Raw genomic sequence first — 22,959 nt, 5'->3', positions numbered from 1 at the left:
AAGATGAACTGGAAATGGAAATGGCAAGCCCCTCCAGTATTTTTGCCAAGAAAATCCCAAATGGGGTCATGAGAATCAGATAGGATTGAAATGACTGAAAAGTAACAAAATGACATAATCCTTAAAGGAATACTTTTGACTTATGTGTTAAGAATTGATTGGCAATAAAGTGATGTTATCAGATCTACCCTCAAGGAAAATACTTTTAACAGATAGGTTGAGGATTGATTGGGGTAGAGAAAGAATTGAGGTTAGGAGATCAATAGGGAGGTTATTGTAATAGTTCCCATCACAGAATGGGATGATAAAGCCTAAACTAAGATGGTGGCTGTGTGAATAGTGAGGATGGCACATATGCAAGACAAATTGTGGAAGTAGAAATAATAAGATTTGCCAACTTATTGGCTAAATGTGGTAATAGAAATTGAAAAGCCTAGGATTACCTGTTTATTTCACATGACCTATCCCTCTACCCTTCTTCAGCCACATATAAAAATAGTCATACCCTTGATCTTGCCATTACCCATAAAACTATCACTTCCACATTCAAGAATTCCCAGTTCCATTTTTCTGATCATAATTCATTGATTTTTGTCTCTCCCTCTGTCTTCCTTTACATAACCTTACATTTTATCTGCACTGTTATCCCTTGACCCCTCAGTCTTCTCCCAGACTATCTCCCTTCAGATAATCATTCTCTCCTCTTTGTCCCATATGACCCCATTGGTCAACCACAATATACCTGATGCACTAGCCCCTTTATTTTGCTGATAATGCCACAGTCTTGAATCACTCTTATAATTTGCCCTCTTCCCTTCTATACATGTTTCTGAACAAAAGAGAAAATCGTACATCCATTTTGAATGGTTCACTACAAATCTGTTATTCAACCTCCAATGAGTCTTCACGGCTGCTAGGTGGTACAGTGGATAGAGCACCAGCCCTGAAGTCAGGGGAAGAGCTTTAAAGTGTATAAGAGTATGTACATTTTATTTACCTTCCTTGAATTCCTCACATACCTTCCTCTCCTGTTTTCTTTCTACATCCTCAGGCTCTCATTTTCTGTCTCCTTCACTGGCTTTTCATTCATGTCCTATTAATGTTGAGTACATAGGTGACTGCCAAGGTTCTACCTCTGTTCTCTTTGTTCCTTTTACTCTTAGTACATTCCCCATTTTTACCTGTGTATAAATGAATTATGATAGAAAATACAGGAATAAAATGGGGGAAAGCACAGTAGAGAGTGATTGAGTATTGATTAATTGAGTAAACATTCCAGCAAATACTGTTTGAGATTATACTAAAATTAGAAATGCAAATTAAAACAATGAGATTTCATGTCACTCCCAATGATGAAAGAAGAAAAATAACAATTGCTGGAAGGACTGTAGAAGACAGCATCATTCTGGAAAACAGTTTGAAACTATACCCCCAAAAGCACTAAATAGCACATACCCTTTGATCCTGTAGTGCTATTATTTGTCTCAAAGAGGTAAAGAACACAAAGAAACTTATATGTGAAAATATTTATAGCAACATTTTTGTTACAGCAAAGAACTGGAAATAAAGTGGGTAATCATTAATTCATTTAAATTAAATAAATTAAAGTATATAGCATGATGTAATATTATAGTGCAATAATAAATGACAAATATGACAGATTTAGAGAATCTGGAAACATTGGTATTACTTGATAGAGAGTAAAATAATCAAAATCAGAACAATTAACAGAATGACCATAATACTTCTACTTAAGTCAATATTCTGATAATTGCAATTGACATTATGACTTTAAATTAAATATCCTTTTCATTTCTTGACTCAGAGGTGATGGACTTGAAGTGCAAATGAGATATACATTTTTAGTCATAGTCAATGTATTTATTTTTGTTTATCTATACATATTTGTTATAAATGGATGGCTTCTGCTTTGAAAGTGAGTAGGAATTAATGAGTAATAACAATGTTGCAAAAAAGAAAAGAAACATTTATGAATATTTTAAAAGAGCAAAGGGAAGTTCAGAAGGGGACAGAAATAGACCAGTTTTGCTATTGCTACCTCATCTTTCAAGAAATTATCAAGGAACACTGCCTTGATATTCTAGAACCAGAGGATAAAATAAAAATTGAAAGAATCCATCAATCACCTCTTGAAAGAGATCTCAAAATGAAAATTCCCAAGAATATTATAATTAAATCTCAGGGTTTTCAAGTCAAGGAGAAAATATTGCAAGCAGCTAGAAAGAAATAATTCAAATACTGAGTAGCTACTGCCAGGATAACATAAGACTTATCAACTTCTATATTAAGAAATATAGAGTTGGGAATATGATATTCCAGAAGGCAAAAGAGCTTGGATTACGCCCAAGAATCAACTACCCATCAAAACTGAACATATTCTTTCAGAGGCAAAGATGGGCATTTAATGAAACAGGGGACTTTCAAATCTTCTTTATGAAATAGGAGATTCAAAGGAATCATAAAAAGTTAAAGTAGAAAAGGAAGGATTTAATGATGTTAAATTGTTTATATTCCTACCTACATGGGAAAATGATATTTATAATTCATATGAAGTTTCTCATTATCAGGACAGTTTGAAGAGAATATATATATATATATATATATATATATATATATGAAGAGAATATATATATATACATATTATATATATAGACAGGACACAGGTGTGAGATAGATATGAAGGGATAATATATAAAACTATAAAATTAAGGGATGAGAAGAATATACTGGAAGTAAAAGGTGGTAGAGTGGTGTTAATGATTTCACTTAAAGATCTTACAGTGAAGTTGAAGAGGAGAAAGATGAGGGGGAGTGAATAAATCTTATTCTTATGGGAATTGGTTCAAAGAGGGAAGAACATTTGGTATAGAAATCTACCTTATCCTACAGGAAAGGAGAAGGGAAAGGAGATAAGAGAACGTGGAGAGTGGAAGGAAGGAAGGGCAGTTTGGGGGAAGGTGATCCAGAAACAAAACTGTCCAAAAAAATTAGCCAGAAACAAAACTTTAGGAGAGGGACAAGGTGAAAGGAAAGAGAAAACAAACAAACACAGGTGGGGAAATAGGATAGAGAGAAATACAGTTAATAACTGTAATTCATTTTTTTTTTAGGTTTTTGCAAGGCAAATGGGGTTAAATGGCTTGCCCAAGGCCACACAGCTAGGTAATTATTAAGTGTCTGAGACTGGATTTGAACCCAGGTACTCCTGACTCCAGGGCCAGTGTTCTATCCACTGCACCACCTAGCTTCGCCAGTAACTGTAACTCTTAAAAAAAACACTTTGAAAGAAGTTTCTCTGATGAAGGTCTCATTTCTCTAATAGAGAATTAAGTCAAATTTGTAAAAATTAAGATCATTCCCCAATTGATAAATGATCAAACTATATGAAGTTTTTAGATGATATTGTCAATGCTATCTATAGTCATATTAAAATAATTGTTCTAATTCACTATAGATTGGTTAAATTCAAATTAAACAATTATGCAGTACTATCTAAAACTTAATAGATACATTTGTAGGACAGAAAAGTAAAATAACAAATATTGCAGGGGACTTGGGAAAATGAGACAGTAATGCATTGTTGATGAAGATATGAAGTGATTCAAACATTCTGTAGATCAATTTGCAAATATGCCAAAATATCCAGACCCTTTGTCTTTGCACTACCACTATTAAGTCTGTATTCCAAGAGATGAAAAACAAAAAGGATAAGAATATATATATATATATATATATATGTATATATATATACATATGCAAGAATATTTATAATAGTTCTTTGTTGGTGGCAAAGAAATGGACATTAAGGGGATGCACATCAGTTAGGGAATGACTAAATGAATTATGATATGTGATTTTGAAGTATGATATTCTTCTATAAGAAATGATGAGCAAGATGTTCTCAGAAAAACTGATATGAGCTGACATAAAGTGAAAAGTACAGTGTAACCCTAACAGCAGCATGGGGGGTGATGATCAGCCTTGACGGACTTGCTCATTCCATCAGTGCAACAATCCAGGACAATTTGGGGCTAGCTGCAATGGGGAATACCATCTGTATCCAGAGACAGAATTGTGGAGTTGGAACAAAGACCAAGGACTATTACCTTTAATTTAGAAAAAACCTGATATCTTATTATCTGATCTTGCTATCTCTTATACTTTATTTTTCTTCCTTAAGGATATGCTTTCTCTCTCATCGCATTCAATTTGGAGCAATGTATACCATGGAAACAATGTAAAGATTGGCAGATTGCCTTCTGTGGGGGAGTGAAGTAAAATTAGGGGAAAATGGTAAAACTCAAAATAAATAAAATCTTTAAAAGGAGAAAAAAAGAAAAGTACTGTGTACAAAGTTACAGCAATATGTAGGATGATCAGCTGTGAATGACTTAGGTTTTCTCAGCAACACTGTGATCCAAGACAACATCAAAAGATTTAAGATAAAAAATGCTATCCACATTCAGAGAAAGAATTAATGGTGTCTAAATTCATATTGAAGCATGCTTTTTCAGTTCTTTATTTTTCTTTTTTAGCATGAATATTATGAAATGTTTTGCATGACTATATATTTATAACCTATATCAAATTGCTTTCTTTCTCAAGGGGAGGGGGGGAGTATGGGGAGGAGGAAGGGAGATTTTTTTTTGATTTTACAAGGCAATGGGGTTAAGCGACTTGTCCCAGGTCACACATCTAGGTAATTATTAAGTGTCTGAGGCTGGATTTTAACTCAGATCCTCCTGATCCCACAGCTGATACTTATCCACTGAGTCACCTAGCTGCTCTAAGATATTTGTTAAAAAAAATGTTAAAATTTTACTGAGGTAAAATAAAATGCTAAATAAATAAATAAATTTTTTAAATAAATAAATAAAATTTTTGAAATAAATTTCTATAGGAGTAGAGATAGAGAAACTAGTTCATATAGTGGATAGAAGTCTGGATTTGGAAATCAGTCTTTATCCCTGGCAGATTTATTTTTCTAATGTATTAATTTGATCATTTCATTCAACTTAGAAATAGTAAGTACAAATAGTTCAAAGCGCAAATCATAGATTTGGAGTCTTGCGTTAGAATTTTAAGCTCTACTCACTAAGCAAGCCCCCTAACCTCTCTGAGATATATTTTTTCATATCTATAAATTGGAGGAATTAAAATATATTCAAAGTCTATCCCAGATTTGGTGAAACTTTCTTTCTATTATTACTTCATACTTTGTGTTTATGTTACTGTCAAATTGAACTATTTATTAGCTTCTGAAAAACTTGTGGTACTTTTCCATTCCTATAGTTTTGGGACAAGAAATTCCCTATGTCTAAATTTTTCTCTTCCTTCCACCTATACTATCTACACTCTGTTGAATTCTGATATATTCTTTAATGTTCCATCAAAATATTATCTCTACCATGAATCCCTACAATAATGACTATCTTTTCCTTAAAATAAAGTATTTTGCTTATATCTTCTTTTTATACTCAAATATAAACTATCTGGTTTTTTTTAATCCTGCTACAAGACAATGAGTTTGATGAGGGTGAAGACCATGCTATACTTATTATTTCTATTTCCCCAAACTGTTTTACTTATAGTAGGCACACAATAAATGCTTGCTAATTGAAAAAAGTGAATTGGAGTATAGATTGAAACTGAAGATGGAGGAAATGAAAAATAAACAATATAGTTATTTTATGGTTTAAATTGTGTACTTTTAAAAATTTGAAACTAAAATTCTTGACTTTAAATAATGTAAAAATATCAATTGTGGGAGGATTTTATTTTCTTATAAAACCATTTCCAACTTTAATGTATCATGAGGATGTATGTAGATTTCTTTTTTTTAATTTTAGTTTGTCAATTGAATTCATAAAGATATTGAAAATGAACAATGAGTTTGACCTAGAATTGATTAGGATAAGAAGAATGGATTGGATTGCCTTTGAGAAATTGCAAAGATCTTGTTATGATCTTATATTCCCCTGAAATCAAATTCCTATCTCTTTAATGACTAATATTCTTTTTTTTACATTTTATATATATTGTATGCCAGGGGCAGCTAGGTGGCATAATGGATAGAGTACTGGCCCTGGAGTCACGAGGACTTGAATTCAAATCTAGCTTCAGACACTTAATTTCCTAGTTATATGACCTTAAGTAAGTCATTTAATCCAATTGCCTTAAAATAAAAAATTAAGAAAGTATGACAGCAAGTGATAGAACACTCCAAAATCAAAAAATAAAATTGAAATTAAGGCTGATTCTTAGGGCAACAGAGAGACAAATGGTGGACATAAGCAAGTCACAATATAGGAAAAATATAAAATTACTTAATAGCATATGATATATCATCAAAAAGTATGATTGAAAAAAAATGGGTTGATCACAGGGTGGAAGCAAGCTATAACTAACAAAAAGCATACATACTCTATTGCTTCATGCTCCATGGATATGATCCATGTCCAGGTGACTCAAGGAAGGACCTTACTATATTGGGTATGGATCATACAGAAGGACATGGATGAGCATCTTTAACTGATAGGTTCTCATCTATATCACTGGAGAGAGAACATTGCATTAATGTGATCCAGAAGCTAATAGTTCAATCTGACTGTAACATACAATACATGAAGTATTATCCTAACTTAAATCTTTAAACAAAATTTTTGATTTATGGGATTGAGAAATACAATTTCAAAATAACTGAAAGCATTTTCAGTCAACAGTCTAACATATGAAAGATGAAAGGATTGTAAGTATTATATTATAATTGGTTCAATAGTAATTGTCCCAAACCAAATGCCTAGCTTTCAGAATACTGACCCCCAGTTAAAAGAAGAATCTGTTTTAAAAAAAAGATCCTGGAGATTTAGAAGAATCAGCCTCCTAACTGATGGAGAAATCAAAGCCTCTTTAAAACTGTAGTCCATCAAAAGGCTATAGCAGTTCTGAACTAGACACAAAAGTTTCTTGAACACATTGAGATATAATCACTATCCCAGAGAATCGGCACCATCTTTTCCTTTTCCTGGACCCATAAAACTAGGAATTTCTCCAAAAGTGGGTTTAGCCAAGGAAGTTCTAAGTCATCCTATGCAAAGTCTTCAATTCACAGAAAACTTATCTCCTAACAAGCTCTTTTTGGTGGCATCTGGGACTCCAGTCTGTTTCTTCTCCATCTGCTTCTCTAACTTTTTATTCTACACTCAGTCTCTCTCACTCACTAATCTATCTTCTTTATTCCTTTTGTGATGCTACTTTGGTCTGCTACCCCAACTTATCCTGTTGTGAGCCTCTGCCTGGGTCTAAGATATTATTGCCTCTGTTCTGCCAGAGATCTAATCAGTTTTGATCTTGGTTCTTCTCCCTGCTTTTCATTTTAAGTACTCTATTTCAACTACCTTGTCAATCTTTGCATCTTAATTGAATCTGTCTTAACTCAACCTCCCAACAAAAAAGGTAGCAACAGTTCAGTTCTACTATAAATTATAAATTATTAATTATAAATACTTAAACAAAATAGGGGAAGAGCAATTTTTAAAGTTTTGAAAGTACAGGGACAACAATAACCTGATTGCATCACAAAAGGTTAATAGCAATACTTCCAAGTTGGAATGGAACTAAATTTTTTAAGTTTCTGGGAAAATATTATTAGTCCAAGGGGTTGGACTAGATGAGCTTTTCAGATATCTCTCAACTTCTGAATTTTTTAATTCTATGTCCTCCTAGAGAAGCTAATTATAGAGTATTATAGGACTGACTGCCATCTAAGTCATGGCTTCAAGACATTCTTGGCCTCTAAAATTGGCATTAGAATGTGGAGGGGACTTAAGATAATCTATTTTAAACTCTTAATGGTGTAGAATTGCAAACTGAGGCTTCCCAAAAATAATTGCCCATTTTTAAGTGAATTAATGATCTTTAATCTCTTCCTTATAAAAGATATATCCTATAATTTATGATTCTGTTTATGGTGAACACATTCCTAATTTCATAAAGGAAGTCACCAGAAAAATAAAATCAACCTATATTTATGATAAATTTTATGAAATACTTTGCTTTTTAAATGAAGAAATATCTTCTTGTCATTTACCATCTTAATATCTTCTTGAAATTATTCTAATAAAGAAAATTAATATTTATACACCAGAATTTTATAAAATTTATTTTTCAACCATCCAAGACTAGCCCCTATATCATTAAAATAATTTAAAGAAATTGATAGGTCAGCACTTAAAAAAACACCCCCCAAATATTATAAACTTTCATTATAAATCTAAACAGTAAGGGTTTCAGAATGCCTATATCACTATTTGGCTTTCACTGTGGGGAGGCAAGTAGTAAATAATCTACTTCCCTTCTTTATATCAAAACAGAGCTGAACATTACTCATACCTCCAATGACTCCTTTTTCTTTGATCAGTTCTGTTGTGACACTGGATGGATTAGATGCTATCACCTTGGATGTATTAATAGATTCCAACAAAGAGACAAATTCTAGAAAATTGGATTCATTTGGTATTTGCCCCTCCTTAGCTTCTAGGTCAGATTTTGAAGTTGGCAATGTCTTCTCTTTATCACTTGGGAGTTCTGTTGAAGTTTTACTTAACAGAACATCTGTCCCACTATCCACACTGAGAACACGAGCATGTCTTTTTTCATGAGCTGTTTTACAAGATGATGGGTCAAGACTATTTTGGCCTTCCTTGTCCAATTCCATTTTGCAGGTCAGATTAGATATCACCAGAGGAGTTGTTTCTGAATCACCATTTGGGGTCTCATTGCATTCTTTTGCTGCATTATCCACCTCTCCAGATTCATAGCCAGAGCAAGGATTAGAAGAAATGTCCACCATTAATCGTTCTGGAGTCTTTTCTCTTTCACTGATTTCTGGACAAGTATTACCTCCCCCATCTTCTGACAATTCAAAGGTGATGACAGGAATTCTTATCTGCTCATTGTTTTGAGTATAGGTTACATCTGTGATAGGTGGGTGAGCTTCTGGCCTTACTCCCATTTTCTCTGTGCCAATCACCTTCAGATGCAGTGAACTTTCTAATTCAGTCATGGAGTTTGCAGTACTGCTCATTGTGATAACTATTTTGATAGGTTCATGCAGACTCAGAGGGTCTCCAGGGAGAGAACTATCAACAAGAGTGATGGCAACCTCACTGTCTGAACAGTCAGCTTCCTCATTTAAGGACTGATCTGCCTGACAGGAACTGTTTACTGGCTTTTCTTCTGTCTGTTTGGTGATGACAGTATTACATTGAGGACAACTACTGCTCAGGGTGTCCTGAGGGGATCTGCTTTGTAATTGTTCTCTTTTGGAACCCTTTGGGTGACTGAAAGGCTCAGTGATTAGCACTGAATTTTCACTTCCCCAGGGCTGGAAGGCAATACCAGTTCCTAATACATCACACTGAGACAAGGAGAGATGTGGCAACTTTTTCATTACTTCTTTGCCCACCAAAACATCCTCTGATCTGTGGTGGTGAGGAGGTTGTACCTTTTCTCCTTTTCCCTTTACTTCATTATTGATCACAGTTTCCATGGCAACTGGCTTCATTAATATTGCTGCTGTAGTCACGGTATCAGACATGTTTACTGTAGAGACAGGCAAATTTTCTGTCTTGATACATGGTGAGGTAGATGACACGGGTGCTACAGGCTGATCTTCTGATAGAATGACACCTGAAAGAGACAAATACCATGTTACCAACAGTCCACTGAAAAGTCACTGACTAGCACCTCAAATGCATAGTATACCAATGAATCAAACATTAGCAAAAAGTAAAAAATAAATCAGCAACAAAGATGGGGGGGGACTTCAAAGAGAGAAAAGTCTCCAGCAAGAAACTGTCTTGAAATCACACTCTTCTTATTTCATTCCAGACATCCAATTTTGTACCTTATGGCACTTGGTTTTTGTTTTGTGACTGAATCTGAAGGAGAATAATTATGATTTCTAAATTTGTCTAAATGTTTCATAGAGCATATAAAGCACCTTCACATATGCTAACAAACTCATTTCTGTGTGGTGATGAAAACTACCAATTTATCCCTTTCCCAAAAAGCCAGTAGTTTTTTTCCTAAATAGAGAATTCTATGACTCCGAATGGTGTTATCATTCTCCTAATCTCACAAGTGTAAAACTTATGTATCTTCCTTGATTCTAATCTCTTCCTCTAACTCCACCAAGCACTTTAGGTTCCTCCTTCCTGATATTTCTCAGATTTGTCCTTTTGCTTCTTTTCCCTCTATTTCCCTAGTTCAATTAAAATAAAAAAAAACACAAATGAATAGCTAATAAGGCATAAATCTAGTGGCAGTCTTGAAATCAGGAATATCTAAATTCAAGTCTTGATTCTGACTGTCTAGCTGTATGACCAAGGGCAAGTTATTTAACATCTCAATGAGCCAATATCTCAGTGAATTAAATACAGTTATCTCTTCTATAGGATAGAGGCAAGAGGTATGGTGCCCCCATAATCTGAAAAATTCCCAATAAAATTTTTTTGACCTTCTCTGTATAACAGAGAAAAAAGTCTATATTTTCCTTTTTCTTTTATTGGGTGCTAACAGTCCTTTATTATAAAATTTAAGTTGGTATTATATAATATAATATATATATATATATATATATTTCATGCATTTCTAAATTTTTTCTGTTATCTTCTGATTTTTCCCTATTGCCTGAAAATTTCTCCCCAAATTTCCATTTAATATCTAATGGTGGCCTGTGATATATCAAAACCACAATGGAGAAAGCTGCAATGCAGAAGGGATCACTATAATTCTTTAAGACTCTACATTATTAATCAATTGTCCATTTGAACCAATTGAGGGGATTGCCATACTTGGAGATTCTCACACTGATTAAATCACAAGTTTGATAAAAGCAACAAAAACTCAAGAGACAGGTTTAAGAACTTTAAAGTTCATAAATCACTTTACATAATTTACATAAATTATATAATTATCTAAATGATGTGATTATATTGTTCACATATGTTATATGAACTTCAAAATAACTCTGGGAAGTGTTACAGACTTTATTATTTCTATTTAATATGAAGAAACTAAGGCTCAGAGAGGTTAAATCTCTTGCCCATAATCACTTAGCTAATGGTAGAGATTGGATCTGAATCCAAATTTCCTTATTCAAAAATCAGCATTCTCTCTACTATGCTACCCAGCCTTAATCACTGAATAAATGTTACCTATATAAAACTGAGACCTGTGAAAGACTTCAACTTAATAAAGGAAAGATCTCCCAATGCATCCAGGGTCATCTCAAATCTTCCTGATCTCTATCTGACCACTAGACCCAGATAGATTTGGAGGAGAAAGTGAGGTTGGTGACTTTGCATGGTCCTCCTTCACTTAAATTCCATTCACTTGCATGTCATGGCACTACTTCCCTGAGGTCACGGTCCACTTTGAGAATGAAGGACAAATAACAAAACAATTTCATCAATTACTTATTATAGTCAAGGTGCTATCCAAGGTGTTAAATTTCAGGACTATCAGTTAATATTTCAAATGGATTTCCCCTAACTGAACTCATTATCTCTAGTCTTTACATCTGAGAATTTATCCTATATCCTGAACAGATTTATTCCAGATTAATTCTGATTAAAATTTATAAGTAAATCTTAAAACACTTCTTCCATCATCTCTCTCTCTCCTGAACAAAATCTTTCAATGTCTCCTGTTGCCTGTAAAGCTCAAACTCCTTAGCTGAGCAGTCCTCTAGAATTTTGCTCCAAATATTTTTTCAATATTATCTCCCACTATTCCTCTAAATATCTTTTATATTATAACCAAAATGCCCTTCTAATAGTCTTCCAACTTCCCCAAATGTATTGCTCTTTCTGTACTTTGGAGCATGTTATTTCTTTTAGATGAAATTTATTTTCTTCATCACTTCTCTAATATCTGGTAATGTCTAATCCCTTTAGTACACAGCTGAACTGCTAATTCCTGCGTTAAAACTTTACTAGATACTGTATTTCCCCCAAATAAGCCCTAAAATGATTTTTTCAGGATGCTCATAATATGAGCCCTACCCCCAAAATAGGCCTCAGTTAAGATTGTCAACCAGATGGATGAATTTGGTACATCCATTGCAAAACATAATAGATGTATTGAATTATAAAGTAATTATAAAGTAATAATATTAACATATAATTAAGCAGTATTGTAAGTATAAGTAATTATTGGCAGTAATACTTAAAATTAATAATATAAATTATAATTATAAATATACAAGTAGGCTGCCTTTGGATGTGATGTAAACAAATGCCTATATAAAGAGATGAACATCTCTCTCATCATATTCAACTTACATCAATACATACCATGGAAACAATATAAAGACCAAGAAACTGTCTTCTGTGGGGGGGGGGGGTGGAGGGAGGGAAGCAAGATTAGGGAAAAAATTGTAAAATTCTAAATAAGTAAAAAAAAAATCTTTCTAAAGAGATGAACAAAAAACTTATTGCTGAATGACCAATAGGAGCACAGACACAATACAAGGATAATGTGTGCACTTGGTAATGTCTGGATTGATAGAAAGCCCCATCTCTAATCATCACTAAGAGCAAGAAACATAAAATTGAACATGTTTCAGGTATTTTTGTTCTTGAAACTGAAAAACGCCTGAAAAAAAAAAAAAAAGCTTTTTAGGGATACTAAAATATCTCTCCCTGGTCACCACTCCGCACATGTGTTGTTTCCAGTTATAAGGAAGTGGGCTGATTTAATGCTGGCATTTTGCACATGGAAATCAATGACTACTCTGAAAATAGAATGGACAAAAATCAGCCTGGAAACTCTGTGAAGCCCAACTTGCAAGAGATCATGCCTTGGGGGAAGAATTATTGGGATAAAATCACTGACAACTGTGTTGTCCATGCAGATTACATGGATAAGAGGTCATCACTTAAGGAGATCTCTATGGCCAGACATGATAGATTGGGGTCAATAGTTCTATAGGAAATGGATTCACGAGAAATTCAGGCAAAAAGTTGGGGTTTGGAGAGTTATAACATGTTTCAGAAGAAGACGAATCACTGTATTTGAATAAATGTAGATTTTTATACATGAATAAATATAGATTGTTGTACTGAAAAAAATTCCCTGAAAAATAAGCCTAAATATATCCTTTGGAGCAAAAATTAATATAAAACTCAGTCTTATTTGGGGGGAACTATGGTAGCAAATTCTCTCATTCTTTCTTAAATTCTAAATCATTTAATATTTGTAGGATATCATTTGCATTTACATAATGCTGGCTACTATAGTTATTTTTACTGGTTTGTGTTTTATACCACTGGCTTATGAACAATAAAAAAGAATTTATTAAGGACATATCACACTCAATTGTAGTTGCCGAGCACATAAAGACAAGGAAATTCTTTTATTTTTCCCTCATTTTAAACACCTAGAGAATAAGGTCTATGTTTTATTATTATTTTTTGGTCAGTTACTGCTACTTATCCCTGATACTACTCTAGTATTAGGGAAGAAAATACCTTAGAAACACATTCAGACCAAGACATGGGATTCTGTTATTGGTTTTTCTTTTGCCTTACTTTGTATCTCAAGTACTTAGTATAGGTCTTGGACTAAAGTAGGTGCTTAATAATAATAATAATAATAATAATAATAATAATAACAATAACGAAACATTTATTTAGCACTTACTATGTGCCACTCACTATGCCAAGTTCTTTACAAACATTCCACTTGGTCCTCATGGGTACTAGTTGCTATTAGTATCACCATTTTATGATGAGAAAATTGAGGCTAACAAAAAGTTAAATGGCTTGCCCAGGGTCACACAGCTAGTTAAGTAACAAGCCATATTTTAGTTCAAGTTTTCCTAATTCCAGGATTAGAAAACTACAAAGAGACATCTCTACTCTGACTTGGCAAGCTCCAGACACATTTCCTTTGCCATCCTTCCAGAGCAATCTTCTCCTCACAGATACATTCTCCTCTTATTTCCCCTTCAAAAACCTATCAACTCTTGAAGCATAAAGAAATCATTTACTACCATTACTACAAGAAAAAAAAAAACGTGTCCATCTTCTTCACTGTGAGTTACTCACCAAAACAGGAACTTTGCAAAGCAAAATGGTATTTTTCCAAACTAAAATATCTCTCCCTGGTCACCACTTCCCCAAGTGTGTTGTTTCCACTTATTAAAATATAAGCCTTCTAAGAATAGAAACATCTTTGTTTTACATTTGGATCGTCAGTCCTTTGTACATAATAAACACTTCTTAAATGCTCAGTCATGCTATTCATTATTTGATAATCTGTAACTAAGCAGCTCAACTAGGTACTATCTTCTGCCTTTCCATCATTTTCCCTCTTCTCTTTTCACTGTTCACAAATCAACTTCTATCAATTTTTGGTCATCCCCAGAAGTTTGTTCTGCTGAAAGCTCCTGAAGGAAGTCATATAACTATGTGCTAAATCCACTGAAAATTAACATAATTAATCTCAACAAGATCCTTGTGCTTTAGAGTAATTGTTTTATTCTTCTCAAATCGACCCTTTGCCAAACAAACAAATAAGCAAGTGCATTGAGGGTCTACCATATGTCAAATTCTGTGCTACCTGTTGGAGATCAGAAGACAAAAATGAAAGTTTTTGAAATCAAGAGGCTGACATTCTAAAGAGGGCAACATCATGTACATCCAGAAGTACACACTTATTTGGAAAGAGAGACAAGAGCAGCTAGGAGGATCAGGAAAGGTAACCATTCTTTGCTTGAAGTCTCTCCCTTTTCTCTCCATTCCATCCAAATCCTGTCTTTCATGTAAAACTTTTACCTCCTCTGTGCCTCCAATATCATAGCACTCATTTTCAATTATTACTGTATGAGAAGCTTTTTGGTTAACTAATTTTTTCAATTATCTTATCTTATCCAAGAGATTTTAATCACTTCAAATTCAGCTTCTACCTCATACCTCTTCCTTTTCCCAGGACCTATCAAAGTGCCTACTTTATTAAGTGTCAGTCAGATAATATACCATTATTAATATTTGGCAGGAATGAAAAAAAAGACAAAAATTAAACATTCCTAGACCTTAAGGAACTTTCTTGAAAATGGGTACATAAATATAAAATACATGCAAGATAATTACAAAATATTTTGGGGAAATGAGATGGCACTATCATTTGAGGGATCAGAAAAGGTCTCATATAGTTGTGTTTAAGAAGTTATGAGGACTATAAGGAATCTTAAGAGTCAGAGGTGAAGTGGGAGTATATTCTAGGCATGAGGGACAAACAATGCAAAAGACAGAAGATGGATTGTCATGAAAAGAATATTAAAAGTTTAGTTTAACTCAACCAGGGAGGGATGGGTAATAAGGCTATAAATGTTGAATTAGAACAAGTAGCAAAACGTTTTAAAAATTATACAAAGGAGTTTAGGATTGCTCTTAGAATGAACAGGAAGTTGTTGAAGTTCACTACTCTCCTCTAGATATTATGAGGACACAAATTCCAAGAAGAAGGAAGGAAGGAAGGAAGGAAGGAAGGAAGGAAGGAAGGAAGGAAGGAAGGAAGGAAGGAAGGCAGGAAGGAAGGAAGGAAGGAAGGAGAAAACTAAGAAAAGAAAGATGGAAGGAAGGGAAAAAGGAAAGAAAGAAAGAATTCTTAATTTAAGTGATCTTATATCCTATCAATTAGGAGGCTCTTGTAATAGTGCAGGTAAGAGATGATAAGGGAAGGAAGCAACAGGGTAGCTTTCTGAATTCAGAGATAAAGGAATGTGAAAAATAGCAAAATCTGACAATTAACCAGATATGTGGCATGAAGAAAGGGATGAATCAAGGATAATACTAAAGTCATGAAATCTGTCTGTTAGAAAAAGTTTGGAAATTGGGAATGGATTTGGGGGAACATATAAATGAATTCTTTTGTTAGATATGATGAGTCTCAGGTGCTTATGGGATATTCACTATGAAATATCCTTTAGTCAGTTGGAATTGCAGGAATGGACCCCAGCAAAGAAACTAAGGGCACAAACGCACACAAACATGAACACACTTGTGTGTAAATAAACATACACACATACACATATATATATATATAATCTATATCAAAATAATAACTAAATCTATGTGAGCTGATGAAATTTAAAAAGTGAGAGTATATAGAAAGAATAGAAGACTTAGATTTTATGGATGATAAAAGATAGAAAAGGGTCTCTCCATTGACTTGTCTTTAATTATGTGCTGCTTTGTGCCTTGAATTGTTCTGTGCCTGAATTACTTATTTGTTCAAATGATTGCTTCAAGGGTTCTTAATGGTCATAACATTTTACAACTACTCCATTTATTTTTCAAGATGAGAAAACTGGGACCCAAAGAAACTATATGACTTATGTAAGGCAAAATATTTAGAGACCAGGTGATTGAATCAAGATTGAACCAAGGAATTCTGCCACCAAATCCCTTGCACCATGCTCAGACTATTTTATATGAATATTTCTTGTGTTCCTAACTATAATAGTTTGTATACCAACCATTTTTATATTATTTTGCAATCATCCTCAGGCCTAAGACAGGTTTAGGTACACAAAAAAACTTGTGAAATGACTGCTGAATAAAATGCTAGTTTAATTGATTTTGAGAAAAACATTTATGGTGATCATTTTATGAGAGTGTAATAGCATCTAAGCTACTTTTCAATGTTTCTAATCTTGCCATGAGTTTTCTGTTGAAATGACATAGCTGACTTTTATAAACACAAAGCTATACTATTAATATGTACCCACCTGTCAGTATTTTGTTTGTAATGATAACATGAGAGCTTACCACTTCCCGGGGTCAATGGACTTATATGCCTCAGTGAATTTATTCTTTTTTTGTACAGCTATACTCAAGGATATGACAACAAAGTTCGTGAGTGAATATATTTTCAGTCATTTGGAAATAAGATCTACTTTAGCAGACTATAATGTTCCAAGGCAGACTTAGAGACATTTATTTTTAAAGAAATCACTGCATGCTGATGAGTTTGCCCTAGAAATATAAAAATAAGCTATAAAAATGTGAATTTACTTTGAAACTATATTCTTTTGAATTGGGAATTCAAAAAATATTTAGAACTTGGGCCTACATTTATTTGAGAAGAACTACATGCAAATAACAATCTTCCCTAGCAGTATATAGAAAGGGAAGTGATCCCTGAATCTTATCTATATCATGCTACAAATCAATGTATATTCATACCAACAAATATTCATACTGCCAAAAGGAAGTTTATGTAAAGAAAACCAAAATGGAGACTTCTGACCAAGATGGTGGAGACAAGCCAGACACTGTGCTAAGGTCTCCTGGATTTCCCTCAGAATTAAAATGATATGAGCCTCTTAACAGAATTCAAATCCACAAAATCCAGAAAGAGCAAATGAAAAGACCATCTACCAACAAGGTCTGCTTCAGGGAAACATGGGGTAAGTAGCATAAGATCCAAACTAATTTCAGAACAGCCATGGAAGATTTTGGCTTTGTAAACAGGAAGGAAAGCTCCAGCAAGTTTGGAGGGAGAGTTCCAGCACAGTGGAGAGGAGAGATACAGCTTGGTTAGACAATCCAGTCAGCTCCACTAGCCTGGAAGACCAGGGTCACAGGCCTCATATTTTCAGTGGAGTCCCTGTGTTACCATCCTTTCGAGAGAAAGGGACTCTTCCCAGAACAAATACAGTAAAAACCTCCACACCCCCCAGTACTGAGTGAATAAAAAGATTAACTACATAGCCTGAGGGTCCAGGGCACATTGTTCAAGGATAATTCAGATCCTGCTATTCCCCCCACTCCACCAGACCTAGGGAGTGGGCAACAAATCAAGAGCACAGACACTCCAGAGAAAGCCTCTAGCACCCCTTATGGGTCACCCACTTGGAGTTACTAAACCCAGTTAGCAACACTAGGGTTTTCAAAACCAAAGATCTATGAACCAGCCCCTCCCCAAGACTAGATCCTAGGAAAATGAAGAAAGACCATTGGAAATGGAGGTCCATTGAAAATTTCCTTTAAGACAAAGACTCTAAATCAGAGAGAGCTAGAACTTCTGAGAATACAAATTGGTCTCCAGCCCAGAAACACTTCTTAGAAGAAATCAGGAAGGAGTTAAAAAATCAATTGGAAAAATTGGAGAAAGAAACCCAAGGGAAAATTAACACCTTGCAAAAGAAAAAAATCCTTGGAAAACATAATTGGTCAAGTGCAAAAAGAAAACAATTCTCTCAAAGCCACAATTGGGCAAATGGAAAACTCATTCAAAAAAGGAGTTGGAAAAGTTAAATGAAGAATATTCTTCTCTAAAAAAAAGAATAGAATCTGTGGAAACTAATGACTTCATGAGACAACAAGACTCTATTAAACAAAACCAAAAAAACTTGAAAAAATAGAAGAAAATGTAAATTACCTCACCTGCAAAACTACTGACCTAGAAAACCAATCAAGAATCAATGGGCTTCCTGAATACATTGAAGATAAAAAAAAAAGCTTGGATCAACATTTCAGGATCTTTTGAAGGAAAATTGCCCTGATATCATGGAATGAGAGAGCAAAATAGTTATTGAAGAGAACACATTGAGCCCCTCTTGAAAGGAATCCCAAAATGAAATTGTGGCCAAATTCCAGACCTATCAGATAAAAGAGAAGATCCTGCAAGCAGCCAAAAAGAAACAATTTAGATACCAAGAAGCCACAGTGAGGATTACACTGGACCTGGCTGCATCAACATTAAGGGATCAAAAGGACTGGAAAACAATATTCTGAAAAATCAGGGAGCTTTGAATGCAGTCAAGAATTCACTATCCTGCAAAACTGGGCTTTCTCTTCCAGGGGGAAAAGATGGTCATTTAATGAAATAGGAGGCTTCCAACTTTTCCTGACCAGAGCTTAATAGAAAATTTGGAAATGAAACAGGTGATTCAAGAGACACATGAAAAGGTAAAAAAAAGGGAAAAGGAAAAGAATTTATTTTCAATAAGATGAAGCTGGCTATGTACCCACATGAGAGAAAGATTTTCATAATTCTTGAGAATTGTAACTCTATTAAAGAGAATATACATATCTAGAAGTAATCGACACTCACGACTTGTCTATGACTTAGAATGATTTCAAAACCATATCTACTTAAACGGGGGGGGGGGGGACAGTAAAGAGATGGGATGATGGTGGAGATTGAATGGGGTAAATCACTTTACATAAAGTGGTACAAAGAACCTATTGCAATAGAGGGGAAGAAAGGAGGAGGTGAAAACCACCTGAATCTTTCATCAGATTTGTCTCAAAGAGGGATTGACATATACACACTCAGTTAAGTTAAGAAACTTATTAACCTTTTAAATATTAAAAGGGGAAAAGGGGAGGGGGAGGTAAAGAGGAACTGACCAAAGGAAGGGAAGAAAGAAGGGGCAAAGGGAAAGGGGAAAGATAGGTGAGGGGTGGATATAAGGGACAAATACACTGAAGGAGGTGATATTCAGAAGCAAAATACTGGGGAATATGGATAAGGTGAAAAAAATGGGAAAATACAAACAGAAGAAAAATATGAAAGGCAATAAAAGAGGTAGTAATTATAACTTTGAATGTGAATGGGATGAATTCTCCCATAAAATATAAGTGAATAGCAGAGTGGATTAAAAATCAGAATCCAACAATATGCTACTTAAAAGAAATTCATTTGACGAAGAGAGATACATATAGAATAAAGGTAAAAGGTTGGAGCAGAATATATTTTGCTTCAACCAAAGTAAAAAAGGCAAGGTTAGCAATCTTTATCTCAGACAAAGCAATTGCTAAAATAGATTTCATTAAAAATAGATAAGGAAGGAAACTATATCCTCTAAAAAGCTGCCATAGACAATGAAGCAATTACAATACTAAATATGTATGGCACCAAGTGGTTTAGCATCCAGATTCTTAGAGGAGAAGCTAAATGAGTTACAGGAAGACTTAGACAGGAAAACTTACTGGTGGGAGATCTCAACCTCCCTCTCTCAGATTTGGACAAATCTAACCAGAAAACAAACAAAAAGGAAGTTAAAGAGTTAAATAGAATGTTAGAAAACCTAGACATGATAGACCTTTGGAGAAGACTGAATGGGGATAGAAAGGAATATACTTTTTTTCTGAACTACATGGCACTTATGCAAAAATTGACCATGTATTAGGACATTAAAAACATATAATCAAATGCAGAAAGCAAAAATAGTGAATACTTCCTTCTCAGATCATAATGCAATAAACAATTATGTGTGATAAAGGGCCATGGAGAGACAGACCTAAAACTATTTGGAAACTAAATAACCTCATTTTAAAGAATGAGTGGAAGGGGTGGCTAGGTGGAACAATGGATAGAGCACTGGTCCCAGAGACAGGAGTACCTGAGTTCAAATCTGGCCACAGACAATTAATAATTACATTATCTTGCAAAAAGAACTAATAAAAAAGAATGAGTGGATAAAACAACAAATTATAGAGAAGTAATGATTTCATCCTTGAAAATAACAATAATGAGACAACATACCAAACATATGGATACAGCCAAGGCAGTTATTAGGGGATATATCATATCTTTAACTGTTTCCCCTGAATAAAATAGAGAAAGAGGAAATCAATGAACTAAGCATGCAACTAAAAAAATTAGAGAAAGAACAAAGTAAAAAACCCCAATTAAATACTAAATTAGAAATTCTAAAAATTAAAGGAGAAATTAATAAAATCAAAAAAAGAAAACTATTGAACTAATTAATAAAACCAAGAGTTGCTTTTATGAAAAAAACAATAAAACTGATAAACCTTTGGTTAATTTGATTTAAAAAATAGAAAGAGGAAAATCAAATTATTAGTATCATAAATGAAAATGGTAAATTCACCACCAATGAGGAGGAAATTAAAATAATAATTCATAATGATTTTGCTAAATGATATGCCAATAAATTTGATAATCTAAGTGAAATGGATAAATATTTATGAAAATATAAATTGCCTGAGTTAACTGAAGAGGAAATTAAATACCTAAATAACCCTATCTCAGAAAAAAGAAATTCAACAAGCTATCATTGAACTCCCTAAGAAAAATTGTCCAGGGCCAGATGGATTCACAAATGAATTCTCTCAAACATTTAAGGAACAATTGGTTCCAATTCTATATAAATTCTTTGAAAAATAGGTGAATATGGAACTCTGCCTAACTCCTTCTATGACACCATAATGGTGCTGATACCTAAACCATTAAGAGTCAAAACAGAGAAAGAAAATTATAGACCAATTTCCCTAATGAATATGGATGCAAAAATCTTAGCAAAGTAATTATAGCAAATTATCACTAGGATAATACATTATAATCAAGCAGGATTTGTCCCAGGAATGCAGGGTTTGTTCAATATTAGGAAAACTTCAATATAATTGACTATATCAATAACAAATCTAACAGAAATCATATGATTATCTCAATAGATGCTAAAAAAACCTTTGACAAAATATAACACACATTCCTACTAAAAACACTAGAGAGCCTAGGCATAAATGGATTGTTCCTTAGAATGATTAGCAGTATTATCTGAAACCATCAACAAGCATTATATACAATGGGGATAAGCTAGAGGCATTCCCAGTAAGATCAGGGCTGAAACAAGAATGCCTGTTTTCACCACTACTATTCAATATTGTATTAGAAATGTTAGTTTCAATAAAAGAAGAAAAAGAATTTGAAGGAATTAGAATTGGGGAGGAAGAAAAAACCTTTCACTCTTTGCAGATTACATGGTGGTATACCTAGAGAACTAAAAAAATCATCTAAAAAACTAGTAGTAACGCTTAGCAACTTTAGCTAAGTCACAAGATATAAAATAAATCCATATAAATCCTCAGCATTTCTATATATTAATACCAAGATACAGCAGCAAGAGCTAGAAAAAGAAATTCCATTTAAAGTAACTTCAGACAATATGAAATACTTTGGAGTCTACCTTCCAAGGCAGACTCAGAAATTCTATGAAAACAACTATAAAACACTCTTCACACAAATAAAATCAAATTTAAATAACTGGGCAAATATCAACTATTCATGGCTAGGCCAAGATAATATAATAAAAAAATCACAATTCTACCTAAATTAATCTATTTATTTAGTGCTTTACCAATGAACTAGAAAAAATTGTAACAATTCATATGGAGAAACAAAAATTCAAGAATATTCAAGGATTTAATGGGAAAAATGCAAAAGAAGATGGATTAGCCTTAGGCAATCTAAAATTATACTATAAAGCATCAGTCATCACAACTGTCTGGTATTGGCTAAGAAATAGAGTGGTGGATCAGTGGAATAGATTAGGGGCAAAAGAGAAAGCAGGAAATTATTATAGTAATCTGCTGTTCAATAAACCCAGAGTCCAGCTTTTGGGATAAGAACTCTCTCTTTAATAAAAAACTGTTGGGAATATTGGAAGTTAGTATGGCAGAAACTTGGATTAGACCAATATCTCACACCTTATACCAAGATAAGATCAAAATGGGTACAGGATTTAGACATAAAAGACAATATATTATAAGCAAACTAGGAGATCAAAGAATAGTTTACTTTTTCAGATCTATGGAAAAGGAAGCAGTTTATGACCAAGGAAGAGGTGTAGAACATCATTAAAAACAAATTAGATAATTTTGATTACATTAAAGTAAAAAGTTTTTGCATAAACAAAACCACTGCAACCAAGATAAAAAAAATGTAGTAAATTGAGAAACAATTTCTCACTTCTAAAATATCAAATTTATAAAAAAAGAATCAAATTTATAAAAAAATGAATCAAAATTATTCACACAAGTCATTCCCCAACTGACAAATGGTAAAAGGATATGAAAAGTCAATTTATAGATGAGGAAATCAAAGCTATCCATAGTC

At 33.6% G+C, this 22,959-nt stretch overlaps 1 protein-coding gene across 1 annotated transcript in view; it reads right to left on the bottom strand.

Annotated features, from left to right (window-relative positions):
• The window catches only part of PCNX2 (pecanex 2), a 413,266-nt gene that overhangs the window by 362,137 nt on the left and 28,170 nt on the right, over positions 1 to 22,959 (bottom strand). Inside the window, exon 5 of the mRNA XM_074222998.1 lies at positions 8,413 to 9,711. Coding sequence (XP_074079099.1) covers positions 8,413 to 9,711 — 1,299 coding nt within the window. The remainder of the gene's footprint in view (positions 1 to 8,412; positions 9,712 to 22,959) is intronic.

Source organism: Macrotis lagotis, chromosome 2, assembly GCF_037893015.1.
Source record: "Macrotis lagotis isolate mMagLag1 chromosome 2, bilby.v1.9.chrom.fasta, whole genome shotgun sequence".
Taxonomy (NCBI): Eukaryota; Metazoa; Chordata; class Mammalia; order Peramelemorphia; family Peramelidae; genus Macrotis; species Macrotis lagotis.
This window is presented reverse-complemented; position numbering and strand designations above follow the sequence as displayed.